The 15577-nt window shown below is 43.2% G+C and overlaps 1 protein-coding gene across 5 annotated transcripts in view; it reads right to left on the bottom strand.

Moving 5' to 3' along the window:
- Positions 1-15577, bottom strand: part of POLR1H (RNA polymerase I subunit H) — a 70481-nt gene that overhangs the window by 45909 nt on the left and 8995 nt on the right. For all 5 annotated transcript variants that reach the window (XM_073619314.1, XM_073619309.1, XM_073619311.1 and 2 more), the window contains exons 3-4: positions 12999-13102; positions 2300-2409 (exon numbers count right to left, since the gene is read on the bottom strand). In XM_073619314.1, coding sequence (XP_073475415.1) covers positions 2300-2409; positions 12999-13102 — 214 coding nt within the window. The remainder of the gene's footprint in view (positions 1-2299; positions 2410-12998; positions 13103-15577) is intronic.

Genomic DNA, 15577 nt, shown 5'->3' on the forward strand with positions numbered 1-15577 from the left:
AGGTACGGTGGACTCGATATCCGCCAGCACCCGCCGATGCTCTGATACAGAGACAGAACGATGGTCTGCCTATGTAAACAAGGCAAATCGTCGGTCTGTCCAAACAGAATACATGGATCCTGCGTCTCTGCTAAGTAGGGGCACAGATCCGTGTCTTTGACTAGTACAAGCACCTCCCCCACAGTAGTAAATCACTGGTCAGGCACACAGTTAACCCTTTGATTGCCCCTGATGTTAACCCTGTCCCTCCCAGTGTCAGTGCATATTTTTTTTTAGCACTGATCACTGTATTAGTGTCACTGGTCCCCAAAAAATTAGTGTCCCGACTGCCCGGCACAGTATCACAGTCCCGATACACACACACACACACTTTTTTTTTTTTTACCAAAAATATGCAGCAGAATACATATTGGCCTAAATGGATGAGGAAGTTTGATTTTCGTTTTTAATTTTTTATTGGATATATGTTTTATAGCAGAAAGTAATGTTTTTTTTTAAATCGTTGGTCTTTTGTTTATAGCACAAAAATTAAAAACTGCAGAGGTGATCAAATAACACCAAAAGAAAGCTCTATTTGTGGGGTGGGGGTGGGAGGGGAAAACACACAACATAAATAGGTCCAGCATTGCATGACCGCGCAATTGTCTTTTAACCACATTTGTACTGCTGCAGCATGGCACGGCTGGGCGAAACGACGTTATGTTACGTCGCTTCACCCTGTGGCCACTAGGGGGCGCGCGCCCGGCGGTCTCGATCACCGCCGGGCTCCCGCGATCGCTCAGGACACACGGAGAACCCGGAACTGTGTGTAAACACACAATTTCCGGTTCGCTGAGCAGGGAACTGACAGATAGTCTGTTCATACAGAGTATGAACAGCGATCTGTTAGTTTCCCTGCTCAGTCCTCATCCCCCTTCAGTTAGAACACAAACTAGGGCACACATTTAACCCCTTCACTGCCCCCTAGTGTTAACCCCTTCACCGCTAGTGAAATTTTTAATCGCACTGACCGCTGTATTAATGACAATGGTCCCAAAATTGTCCGATGTGTCCGCCATAATGTCACAGTCAGGAGGGAAAAAAAAAAAAAATTATTACTAAAAATGCCATAAAACTATCCCTTATTTTGTAGACACTGTAACTTTTGCGCAAACCAATCAATATACGCTTATTGCGATTTTTTTTTCACCAAAAATATGTAGAAGAATACGTATCGGCCTAAACTGAGGGAAAACAAATTTTTTTTTATATATTTTTTGGGGATATTTATTATAGCAAAAAGTAAAAAATAAGGCCTTTTTCAAAATTGTCGCTCTTTTTTTGTTTATCGCGTAAAATATAAAAAAAAAAAAAAAAAAGAAAGCTCTATTTGTGGGGAAAAAAAGACATCAATTTTGTTTGGGAGCCACATCGCACGACCGTGCAATTGTCAGTTAAAGCGACGCAGTGCCGAATCGCAAAAAAACGCTCTGGTCTTTGGGAAGCCAAATGGTCCGTGGCTGAAGCGGTTAAAGTAACGCAGTGCCGTATCACAAAAAATGGTCGGGGAGGGCAAATCTTCCGGAGGGCAAATGGTTAAAGCTGAAGTCGAGGCATGATTTTTCTTGTATAGTTCCATTGGGCCAATTTAAGTAAGCATATATCATACCCAACCAATCCCTGTGTAAGCTGCAAATCACTGAAGTAGTCGCCACTACATTGAAAATACCAACAACTTACAAAGCCATCCACAACTCTACCCCCAGCTACATCACCAACCTCATCTAAATATATCATCCAAACCGTCCTCTTAGTTCCTCCTAAGACCTCCTGCTCTCCGGCACCCTCAACACCTCGCCCCATGCTCCGCTCCAAGACTTCTCCAATCATCTGGAACTCCATAGTCCAGTCTGTATGACTATCTCCTACTCTGTCTGCCTTTAGGCAATCTTATCTCTTGAGCAAAGCCTATCCCACCCCTAACCTAACTGCATCTTACTTTCTAAAGCAACGCACCCCCACACAGTTATCACCTTTTGTATCACCTGCCCTTCCCTTTAGATTGTAAGGTCTTTTGGGCAGGGCCCTCCTAGCCATCTTGTATAAAATTGTACAGTAACTGTACAATCTCCGTTTATTTTGTAAAGTGCCTTGCAAACTGTTGGCGCTATATAAATCTCGTATTAGAATATTCATTTTAGTTATTATTTCTGTGTCAATGCATGTCTCCCCCCCCCCCCAAGCATGCAACATAAAAATGAAGCAAGCAGGCAGCAACATATACACTGCGCAAAAGTCATGAATATATATCTCCACTTACCGACACTGCACACAGGTATAGAAGACAGTCTGACCTTCATCGGCTGAACGCATTTGTCTTGTGTAATAAACCATTTTTTCATACCCACAGCGTGAGCAACGCCTGTCAATCTATAAAAAAAAGGTAGCTGTTAAAAAAGCTGAATATGTACAAAACAGAACAGTTATGAGGACTTTACAGTATGCAGAGAGAAATTAGGGAATACTCTGAGGGTCTGGCCTAAATCGGCACAGCTCCACAGAAGCAATAGCGGTTCAAAAATACACCTGCCCCACATTTTATTTCCACAGTTTAATTATTTTATTTTTTTTACAATGTTCTTTATTCTTCTGCTCCATATATACACAAGGGAGTTCTCCAAGTGCCTGTAAAAAATTTAGTTCAACTTAGACAGTAAGTATACAGGTGCTTTCATAAGGTGTAATACCTTATTTCTCACTCCAGTAGGGTCCCAGTATTGGTGCAACCGGTCCCCGCAAAGCCTCCTCCCTAAAGCGCTCCTAACCACAGTCACACTCCCGTGTCCTCCCGTGTCCTCCGTTTACTGCCAAGTCCATACGCCATACAGACCTAATAGTGGGGGGGTGTGTATATCTGAAAAGCAACCAGATTGCTTCCAAACACCTGACCCCAACAATGGGCCACTCCTCCTCCCAGTGACCCCCAACAATGGGCCACTCCTCCTCCCAGTGACCCCAACAATGGGCCACTCCTCCTCCCAGTGACCCCAACAATGGGCCACTCCTCCTCCCAGTGACCCCAACAATGGGCCACTCCTCCTCCCAGTGACCCCAACAATGGGCCACTCCTCCTCCCAGTGACACCATTGATGGTGCACTACTCCTCCCACTGGCACCAATGATGGGGCACTATTCCTCCCCTAATATCAAAGATGAACTGTTTACTCCCAATAGACACTGTCAGCCCCCCCAGTCTGTAGTCTGTTTACAAGTTTTGGAGATCCCTGCTCTAGGGCGTCTTAGAAAATCTATAAATGTTTTTGGGGTGTTATGCAATCTTCGGGCACAAAATTATTTTTTAAATGTGTGCAAAAAACACAAATACAGGTTTGCTCGCAGGTGTGCAAAATTAGGAAGCAGCTCCCTATGGTAGAACACCGACAAGAGGAGCTGGCGGGGGACCCAAGAAGAGGGGGATTGGAGGCTGTTCTGTGCAAAACCATTAGACAGAGCAGGTAACTATTACTTTTTTGTTATTTTTTTTTTAATAATTAGGTTTACAATCATATTAACATATCATCCCAACTACCTAGTGTATCCACACAAAATATAGCTTGTGTTTTTTTTTTCAGGTTAAGTTGGGCTTTCATTTGGTGGGAAATGTTAATGGATATCACCTGATTTTTTTATATCAAAGGAAAACTGGCACAAAATGGTAAAAAAAAAAAAAATATATACAGCTACATTTAAAAATAAAAAAAAAAAATAAAAAAATACTTTGACTCTGACCATTACTATTGATCCTACCCTTAGCCCTGACCAAACGCTGATCTAGCCATTTTATTTTAATTATTTAGTTTTTTCTACACACTTTTTTCCTCTGAAAAAGGAAAAAGATATAATGCATCATTTTCTCCAATCAAAAAAAAGAAAACACAGGGGCGGGCTACACAGTGACTGATTACTATGATAGCCAATCAGAGCTATCACAGAGATCAGGTGATCAGGAATCAGGCCTCCTGGTTCCCGATTATTAGGAGACATGGAGCTCTCGGTAAGAGGAGATCGGTCTCTTGCTGGGAGCGGTCCATATACTATACAGTGGATATTAAAAAAAAGTCTGTACACCCCTGTCAAAATGTCAGGTTTCTGTGATGTAAAAAAATAAAATAAAACAAAGATAAATAATTGCTGAACTTTTTTTTTGACCTATAAATTGTACAACGCAATTGAAAAACAAACTGATATCTTTTAGGTAAAGGGAATTAAAACTAAAATAATATGGTTACATAAGTGTGCACACCCTTAAACTAATACTTTGTTGAAGCACCTTTTGATTTTATTACAGCACTCAGTCTTTTGGGGTAGGAGTCTATCAGCATGGCACATCTTGATTGGCAATATTTGCCCAATCTTCTTTGCAAATACACTCCAAATCTGTCAGAGTGTGAGGGCATCTCCTGTGCAAAGCCCACAGATTTTCAATAGGATTCAGGTCTGGGCTCTGGCTGGGCCGTTCCAAATCTTTAATCGTCTTCTGGTGAAGCCATTCCTTTGTTGATTTGGATGTATGCCTTGGGTTGTTGCCATGCTGAAAAATGAAGTTCCTCTTCATGTTCAGCTTACTAGCAGAAGCCTGAAGGTTTTGTGCCAATATTGACTGGTGTTTGGAACCATTCAAAATGTCCTCTCCCTTGACTAAGGCCCCTGTTTCAGCTGAAGAAAAACAGCCCCAAAGCATGATGCTGCCACCACCATGCTTCACGGTGGGAATGGTGTTCTTTTGGTTATGTGCAGTGTTGTTTTTGCACCAAACATATCTTTTGGAATTATGGCCAAAAAGTTCATCAGACTATAACACATTTTCCCACATGCTTTTTGGAGACTTCAGATGCGTTTTTGCCAGGCTTGGATATTTTTCTTCATAAGAAAAGGCTTCCATCTTGCCACTCTACCCCATTGCCCAGACATATGAAGAATACGGGAGATTGTTGTCACATGTACCACAGCCAGTACTTGCTAAATGTTCCTTTAGGCCTCTTGGCAGCCTCCCTGACCAGTTTTCTTCTCATCTTTTCATCAATTTTGGAGGGACGTCCAGTTCTTGGTAATGTCACTGTTGTGCAATATTTTCTCCACTTGATGATGACTGTCTGCACTGTGTTCCATGGTATATCTAATGCCTTGGAAAAAAAAAATTTGTACCCTTCTCCTGACTGATACCTTTTAACAATGAGATCCCTCTGATGCTTTGGAAGCTCTCTGGGGACCATGGCTTTTGCTGTAGGATGCGACTAAGAAAATGTCAGGAAAGACCTACTAGAAAAGCTGAACTTTATTTGGGGTTAATCAGAGGCACTTTAAAATGATGTCAGGCGTGTACTGACTCCTATTTAACATGAGTTTGAATGTGATTGCTTAATACTGAACACAGCTACATCCCCAGTTATAAGAAGGTGTGCACACTTATGCAACCTCATTTTTTCTATTTTACTTCCCTCCCCCTCACAAAAAGTTTCAGTTTGTTTTTCAACTGAGTTGTACAGTTTATAGGTCACATTAAAAAAGTGGAAAAAAGTTCTGAAATGTATCTTTGTCTCATTTTATTACATCACAGAAACCTGACATTTTAACCACTTCAGCCCCGGAAGGATTTACCCCCTTAATGACCAGAGCACTTTTTACAATTTGGCAGTGCGTCGCTTTAACTGCTAATTGCGCGGTCATGCAATGCTGTACCCAAACGAAATTTGCGTCCTTTTCTTCCCACAAATAGAGCTTTCTTTTGATGGTATTTGATCACCTCTGCCGTTTCTATCTTTTGCACTATAAACGGAAAAAGACTGAAAATTTTGAAAAAAAATGATATTTTCTACTTTTTGTTATAAAAAAAATCCAATAAACTCAATTTTAGTCATACATTTAGGCCAAAATGTATTCGGCCACATGTCTTTGGTAAAAAAAATGTCAATAAGTGTATATTTATTGGTTTGCGCAAAAGTTATAGCGCCTACAAACTAGGGTACATTTTCTGGAATTTACACAGTCTTTAATTTATGGCTGCCTATGTCATTTCCTGAGGTGCTAAAATGGCAGGGCAGTACAAAACCCCCCCAAATGACCCCATTTTGGAAAGTAGACACCCCAAGGAAATTGCTGAGAGGCATGTTGAGCCCATTGAATATTATTTTTTTTTGTCCCAAGTGATTGAATAATGACTAAAAAAAAAAAGTTACAAAAAGTTGTCACTAAATGATATATTGCTCACACAGGCCATGGGCATATGTGGAATTGCACCCCAAAATATATTCAGCTGCTTCTCCTGAGTATGGGGATACCACATGTGTGGGACTTTTTGGGAGCCTAGCCGCGTACGGGGCCCCGAAAACCAATCACTGCCTTCAGGATTTCTAAGGGCGTAAATTTTTGATTTTACTCCTCACTACCTATCACAGTTTTGAAGGCCATAAAATGCCCAGATGGCATAAAACCCCCCCAAATGACCCCATTTTGGAAAGTAGACACCCCAAGCTATTTGCTTTGAGGCATGTTGAGTCCATGGAATATTTTATATGCGGGAAAGTGACAAATTTTTTTTTTTTTTTTTTTGCACAAAGTTGTCACTAAATGATATATTGCTCAAACAGGCCATGGGCATATGTGGAATTGCACCCCAAAATACATTTAGCTGTTTCTCCTGAGTATAGGGATACCACATGTGTGGGACTTTTTGGGAGCCTAGCCGCGTACGGGGCCCCGAAAACCAATCACCGCCTTAAGGATTTCTAAGGGTGTAAATTTTTGATTTCACTCTTCACTGCCTATCACAGTTTCGGAGGCCATGGAATGCCCAGATAGCACAACCCCCCCCCAAATGACCCCATTTTGGAAAGTAGACACCCCAAGCTATTTGCTGAGAGGCATGGTGAGTATTTTGCAGCTCTCATTTGTTTTTGAAAATGAAGAAAGACAAGAAAAAAAATTTATTTCTTTTTTCAAAACTGTGTGACAAAAAGTGAGGTCTGCAAAATACTCACTATACCTCTCAGCAAATAGCTTGGAGTGTCTACTTTCCAAAATGGGGTCATTTGGGGGGGTTTTGTGCCACTTGGGCATTCCATGGCCTCCGAAACTGTGATAGGCAGTGAAGAGTGAAATCAAAAATGTACGCCCTTAGAAAGCCTGAAGGTAGTGCTTGGTTTTCGGGGTCCCGTACGTGGCTAGGCTCCAAAAAAGTCTCACACATGTGGTATCCCCATACTCAGGAGAAGCAACAAAATGTATTTTGGGGTGTAATTTCACATATTCCCATGGCATGTTTGAGCAATATATCATTTAGTGACAACTTTGTGCAAAAAAAAAAAAAATTGTCTCTTTCCGGCAACTTATATCACAATATAAAATATTCCATGGACTCGACATGCCTCTCAGCAAATAGCTTGGGGTGTCTACTTTCCAAAATGGGGTCATTTGGGGGGGTTTTGAACTGTCCTGGCATTTTATGCACAACATTTAGAAGCTTATGTCACACATCACCCACTCGAAGACAAAGCCCTTTCGGACACTTTTTGTTTACATGTTAAATTTTTTTTTTTTTTTGCAAGAAAATTACTTTGAACCCCAAACATTATATATTTTTTTAAAGCAAATGCCCTACAGATTAAAATGGTGGGTGTTTCATTTTTTTTTTCACACAGTATTTGCGCAGCGATTTTTCAAACGCATTTTTGGGGGAAAAAGCACACTTTTTAAAATTTTAATGCACTAAAACACACTATATTGCCCAAATGTTTGATGAAATAAAAAAGATGATCTTAGGCTGAGTACATGGATACCAAACATGACATGCTTTAAAATTGCGCACAAACGTGCAGTGGCAACAAAATAAATACATTTTTAAAAGCCTTTAAAAGCCTTTACAGGTTACCACTTTAGATTTACAGAGGTCTACTGCTAAAATTACTGCACTCGATCTGACCTTCGCGGTGATACCTCACATGCATGGTGCAATTGCTGTTTACATTTGACGCCAGACCGACGCTTGCGTTCGCCTTAGCGCGAGAGCAGGGGGGGACAGGGGTGCTTTTTTTTTTTTCTTTATTATTTTTTTGCTTTTTTATCTTATTTTTAAACTGTTCCTTTCATTTTTTTTTAAATCATTTTTATTGTTATCTCAGGGAATGTAAATATCCCCTATGATAGCAATAGGTAGTGACAGGTACTCTTTTTTGAAAAAATTGGGGTCTATTAGACCCTAGATTTCTCCTCTGCCCTCAAAGCATCTGACCACACCAAGATCGGTGTGATAAAATGCTTCCCCAATTTCCCAATGGTGCTGTTTACATCTGGCAAAATCTAAGTCATAAAATGCTCCCGGTTTCTTAGGCCATAGAGATGTTTGGAGCCACTCTGGTCTCTGATCAGCTCTATGGTCAGCTGGCTGAATCACCGGCTGCATTCTCAGGTTCCCTGTTGAGACAGGAGAGCCAGAGAAAAACACGGAAGACGGTGGGGGAGCATTCCCTCCCACTGCTTGTAAAAGCAGTCTAGAGGCTAATTAGCCGCTAGGATTGCTTTTACATGAAAGCCGACCACTGGCTGAAAAGAATGATACCAAGATGATACCTAAACCTGCAGGCATCATTCTGGTATAACCACTCAAAGTCGTGAATGGTGTACCTGAAGACAAAAAAATGGTTAACAATAAAGCACAGTAAACGGTAAAGTATAAAAAATTGCATACCTGAAAAGCAAACATGATAAAACATAACAATAAAACATTGCAGAATAGAATACAGTAAAAAAAAAGCAGAACAATAGAGAGAGAGAATAGAGAGAGAGAGAACAATAAGGCCCCTTTCACACTGGGGCGGTGGGGGCGTCGGCGGTAAAACAGCGCTATTTTTAGCGCTGTTTTACCGTAGTTTTTGCGGCTGTATTCGGCTGCTAGCGGTGCGGTTTTAACCCCTGCTGGCGGCCAAAAAAGGGTTAAATCCGCTCGTACAGCGCGGCTATAGCCGTGGTATTACCGCGGTATAGCCGCGCTGTCCCATTGATTTCAATGGGCAGGAGCGGTTTAGGAGCGGTGAATACACCGCTCCTTCACCGCTCCAAAGAAGCGGTTGGCAGGACTTTTTTTACCGTCCTGCCAGCGCACCGCTTCAGTGTGAAAGCCCTCGGGCTTTCACACTGAACAAACAACGGAGGCTGTTTAGGGGCAGTTTGCAGGCGGTATTTTTAGCGCAATACCGCCTGCAAACCGCCCCAGTGTGAAAAGGGGCCTAAAACGACAACTATTTTTTTTTTATTTTATATTTTGTTTGTGTTTTTTTTTTTACACTTTTTTTTTTTTACACTTTTTTTTGTAACTAACTTTTATAACTGTAACCGGTTCCAGGTTTGGGTCTCTCAAAATGCGATGGCATCTTGGGAGACCCTGTGAAAGTGTGCCTAGTCTGTGCAATGCTGTACCCTACGCTAATACTCAACTAGTGTATGGTAGCGTTCAAAAGATTCACCAATGCAAAGACCAGGATTGTCAGGACAGGAGGGACAATAATAGCGGGTGTCACGCCTATATCCGCACTTGCTGCAGACACATCTTTTTGGGGGGGGGGTTTCGTTGGGTAGGCGTACTCGGGAGGACATAAAAATGCCTCTCATGCAGCCGACTGCATTTGGTTGGTGGGTTCCCAATTAGGATTGGCGAATGCAGCAGGAAGGGCACAACAGGCCTGTTTGTCTTCTTGGTGGCAGCGGGACACTACTTGTGCTTGCCACCTCACCAGCTTGAACTACACTTATGGGACTCGCCACGTCACCAAGTGTTACTGCAGTGCTGGTTTGACTACGACCGGGGTGTACTAGGCCACTGGTGCTTGCCAGTTCACCAAAACGCTACCAGAAAAACTGTTAGCGATCGCAGGGATCAGGCCTGACTCTGCGAACGCTGCAGTTATGCGTTTAGTGTTTTGTAAGTGACAGTGATCGATCGATACTGCACTTGGCTGGGCTGGGCCGGGTGGAGGGGCAAAACGCAGGTGCTAGCAGTTATCTGGGCTGATCCCGCTAACACTGCGTTTTTGGGAACCCTAAACTGCTGGAGACACTAGTATAGATCTGATCGGATCAGATATTGATCCGTTCAGATACTATACCACTAAGGGAGGCGTATGCTGCATGTGTGGGTGTTAGCGGTACTGGCGCTAATCTGACGCTGCCGGGACGACGCATATCACCACCGGGCGATCAGGGGGCTAAACCTTTATTCGGTAATAAACGGCGGGTTCCCTGACACTATAAAAAATAAACGAACTAACCAGCGTCACCCGTAACAGTTATACGGTGATCACTGGTGAAAGGGTTAACTAGGGGGCAATTAAGGGGTTAAAACATTTATTCGGTAGTATATGGGGGTCCCTGACGCTATAAAACGCTGATGGCGAACCTAAATATTCACCTCCCTAACTAGCATCACCAGCGACACTAATACAGTGATCAGAAAAATGATCGCTTAGTGACACTGGCGACGGAGGGTGATCAAGGGGTTAAAACTTTATTAGGGGGGGTACCCTAGACCTAAAGGGGGCTAACACTAACTGCCCTACCACACTGTCACAAACTGACACCATGCAGTAATCAGGAAAAAAAAAAAAAACTGCTTGGTGTTTTGTGTGCCTGGCATGTTCTACTGGGATGTGTTGTGTTTTACACTCACATTTCAGTCTTCTCTCCTAGGCGCCAGAACGAAAAATACCGAGCCGAGGAGAGAGGACGTCATATCCCCTGCCTCTGGCTGGGAGCGATCGCGAGGGGGGGCCACGAATGGATGGCCTCCCCCTCATCACTGAACGCTCCCAGACCAAAGCCGACCGCCACTGGCACCGGGGGGGGGGGGGGGGGGGGGTCCGATCGAGCCCGTCGCCAGCGGGAAGGCAATCACGTACCAGGTACGTGATTTTGCCTGCCCATTTTGCCGACGTATATCGTTGTTAGGCGGTCGGCAAGTGGTTAACAAGGATGTGTAGACTTTATATCCATTGTATGTGGCCCCACAGAAGAACCACTTTCGTGGGGACACATATACAGTGGGGAATTATAATTATTTGATCCCCTGCAGATTTTGTAAGTTTGCCCACTTACAAAGAAATTAACGGTCTATAGTTTTTATGATAGGTGTATTTTAAATGATAGAGACAGAATATCAACCAAAATTCCAGAAAAAATACATGATACAAATGTTATAAATTGTGTTGTAGTTCGGTGAGTAAAATAAGCATTTGATCCCCAAGCAAAACATGACTTAGTACTTGGTGGAGAAACCCTTGTTGGCAAGCACAGAGGTAAGACATTTGTGGTAGTTGGTGACCAGGTTTGCACACATCTCAGAAGGGATTTTTGTCCACCCTTCTTTACAGATCTTCTCTAAATGGGCTGTCGCTTGGCAACTCGAAGTTTCAGTTCCCTCCATAAATGTTTTATAGGATTAAGGTCTGGAGACTAGCTAAGCCACTCCATGACCTTATTGTGCTTCTTCTTGAGCTACTCCTTTTTTGCCTTGGTTGTATGTTTTCATGCTGGAAGACCCATCCACTATCCATCTTCAGTGTTCTGACTGAGGGAAGAAGGTTCTTATCCAAGAATTTACAATACATGGCCCCGTCCATTGGCCCCTCAATGCGGCAAAGTCGGCCTGTACTTTTAGCAGAGAAACAGCCCCAAAGCATAATGTTTCCACCCATGCTTGACTGTAGGGATGGTGTTCTTAGCGTTACTGTCAGCATTATTCTTCCTCCAAAACACCGCGAGTCAAGTTAATGCCAAAGAGCTCAATTTTACTCTCATCTGATCACAGCACTTTCTCCCAATCCTTCTCTGAATCATTTAGATGTTCATTGGCAAACTTCAGACGGGCCTGTACATGTACCTTCTCGGAGAGGGGGACCTTGCGGGCGCTGCAGAAATTCAATCCATGGTGGCATATTGCATTACCAATGGTTTATTTGGTGACTGTGGTTCCAACTGCCTTGAGACCATTCACAAGCTCCTCCCGTGTAGTTCTGGGCCGATCCCTCACTTTTCTCATGATCATCCTTACCCCATGATGCAAAATTATGCATGGAGCTCCAGACCGAGGGCGATTGATGGTTATTTTGTATTTCTTTCATTTGTGAAAAAAAAAAAAAAAAAAAAAAAAAAAATCGCACCAACAGTTGTCTCCTTCTCACAAAGCTTCTTGCTGATGGTCTGAAAGCCCATTCCAGCCTTGTGCTGGTCTACAGTCTTGTCCCTGACATTCTTTGATAGCGCTTTGGTCTTGCCCATGGTGTTCAGGTTTCAATGGAAGAAAGATTCTGTGGACATGTGTCTTTTATACACATAACCAGTTGTCGTTAGGAGCATCTACTTACATTGACAGGACTAATCTGTGTACCACATGAGCACATACTGTAAGCAGTATGTGGGAGCCAGAATTGTTGTTGGTTGCTTAGGGATCAAATACTTATTTTACTCACTGAACTGCAACTCAATTTATAATATTTGTATCATGTGTTTTTCTGGATCTTTGGTTGATATTTTGTCTCTATCATTTAAAATATACCCATGATAAAAATGATAGACCCTTCATTTATTTCTAAGTGGGCAAACTTACAAAATCTGCAGTTGATCAAATAATTAATGTAAATAATAATGTAAAGAGCGACAAATGTGGGACTGATTATTTCTACTTTTTAATAGATTAATGCTTTTATCCATGGTATGTGCACAGTGAGAAAAAAAAAAAAAAAAAAAAAAGAGAAAAAGGTGTGGAGGATGGAAAAAGTGAATCACACAGATCATCTTATATATCCCTTCTGCACTGAGGACCTTGACAATTATGCCTCCAGTGGCATTTGTAAACTGTGAGTGCTGCTGCTAATTAAACACTGGAAGACTACAAAGAACTACCATCTGTAGTGGGCTGTATAGTGTGCAAATAAGCCGAGTTGTGTGTTAAGCACTCAGGGTTATTGTCTTACCAGGGGTCCATTTAAGGCTCCAGTCTCTTCCGCCTCATTTGACAGTGCAATGGTGTCCAGTTTGTTAAACATTACAGATGTCTGAACATACTTTCCCATGAAATCTATAAGAGAAATGTGTATTGTTGTCAGATTACAAAAATAGGATTTTTTAAAACAGCTTACCTGTAAAATCCTTTTCTTTCGAAGGACATCACGGGACACAGAGCCACAGTAATTACTGATGGGTTATATAGGTATCACTGGTGATTGGACACTGGCACACCCTATCAGGAAGTTCAACCCCCTATATAATCCCTCCCCCTTGCAGGGATACATCAGTTTTGTAGCCAAGCAATATAGTGTATTAGAAGAGGGGCGGGACCTCTGTGTCCCGTGATGTCCTTCGAAAGAAAAGGATTTTACAGGTAAGCCGTTTTAAAAAATCCTATTTTCTTTCTCGAACATCACGGGACACAGAGCCACAGTAATTACTGATGGGATGTCCCAGAGCAATGCTACCTGAGGGGGGGGAACCACGACCAAGTAGGGTGCAATCAGACCTGAGGACCCTGTACCGCTGCCTGCAGCACACTACGCCCAAAGGCGATATCCTCATGCCTTCTCACATCCACCTGATAGAATCTGGTGAATGTATGAACTGAAGACCAGGTTGCGGCCTTGCAGATTTGAGCCATAGAGGCCCGGTGATGCACTGCCCAAGAAGTACCAATAGCCCTTGTGGAATGTGCCCTGATCTGAAACGGAGGAATCTTCTGTTTCAAACCGTAAGCTTGAATGATCAACTGTCGAATCCATTTAGAAATGGTAGCTTTTGACGCTGCCTGTCCTCTATTGGGACCCTCTGGCAGCACAAACAAAACATCCGTCTTGCGGATCTGAGTAGTTGCCCCTAGATAGGCCTTAACTGCTCTTACTACATCCAACGAATGTAGAGATCTCTCTTCCGGAGAACAGGGATCTGGAAAAAAGGAAGGTAGAACAATGTCTTGGTTTAAATGAAAATCAGAAACCACCTTCGGTAAAAAACTAGGATGAGGGCGTAGTACCACTCTATCCTTGTGTATAATCAAATAAGGCTCCTTACAGGAAAGAGCTGCTAATTCTGATACTCTTCTAGCAGAAGAGATGGCCACCAGAAAAATTAATTTCCTTGTCAACAAAACCAAAGGAATCTGACTTATTGGTTCAAAAGGCCGTTTCTGTAACACAGCCAGGACCAAATTCAAGTCCCAGGGGTTTAGGGGCGCTTTAACCGGAGGATTAAGACGCATCACCCCCTGCATAAAGTTTCGGACCAAAGAATGCGAAGCAAGTGGCCGCTGAAATAATACTGATAAAGCAGAGACCTGGCCCTTGATGGTACTCAAGGCCAGCTTCATCTCTAATCCCATCTGTAGAAAATCAAGGATTCTACCTATGACATATTTCCTGGGATGCCAACCTCTGGATTCACACCAGGTTATATAAGCCTTCCAGACTCTATGATAAATCATCCTGGAAGCTGGCTTCCTTGCATTAATCAAGGTAGATATGACAGGACCTGAGAGCCCACGACTCTTCAGAACGTGGGTCTCAATAGCCAAACCGTCAAATTTAGCGTTTGTAAGGCAGGATGGAACACTGGACCTTGAGATAACAGGTCTGGGCGTTCCGGTAGTGTCCACGGGGAACCTACCGTCATCCTTACTATTTCTGCATACCAAGTCCTTCTGGGCCAAGCGGGGGCCACCAGAAGTACCGACTTCCTTTCCTGCCTGATCCTGCGAAGGAGTCGTGATAGTAGCAGAATAGGCGGGAATGCGTAAATCAGTGAGAACCGATGCCACGGAATCACCAACGCATCCGTCCCGCATGCAAAAGGATCTTTTGTCCTTGCCACAAATCTGTCTATCTTTTTGTTGAATCGGGATGCAAAGAGATCTACATCTGGAACCCCCCATCTTTGGCATATGGCCCAAAAGACGTCGGGATGCAGAGACCATTCCCCTGGAAGTAACTGCTGGCGACTTAGATAGTCCGCCTGCCAATTCTCTATTCCCGGGATGAAAACTGCCGATATGCATGGCACATGCATCTCTGCCCAGACTAAGATCTGGTTCACCTCTTTTTGAGCAGCTCGGCTCCGGGTGCCTCCCTGATGATTGACATAAGCCACTGCTGTGGCATTGTCGGACTGGATCCTGACCGGACAACCCTGTAGCCTGATAGTCCAGGCCTTTAGAGCTAGATGTATCGCCCGGATCTCCAGAATGTTGATGGGTAAGGTCCTCTCTGTCTTGGACCATACCCCTTGGACCGCAGCCTGTTCCAGAACTGCTCCCCAACCTGACAGACTGGCATCTGTTGTTACCACCGTCCAGGTAACCGGTAGAAAGGATTTCCCCTTCTGCAGGTTTTCGGGTATGAGCCACCAATTGAGGCTCTGACGCACCGCATGCGACAAGTGCATCGGAAAGTCTAATGCCTGAACCTTCTTGTTCCAGGTCGACAGAATACTGTGTTGCAGCATTCTTGAGTGAAACTGAGCATAGGGAACTGCTTCGAATGAAGACACCATCTTCCCTAGTAGCCTCATA

Source organism: Aquarana catesbeiana, linkage group LG03 (genome assembly GCF_042186555.1).
Source record: "Aquarana catesbeiana isolate 2022-GZ linkage group LG03, ASM4218655v1, whole genome shotgun sequence".
NCBI lineage: Eukaryota > Metazoa > Chordata > Amphibia > Anura > Ranidae > Aquarana > Aquarana catesbeiana.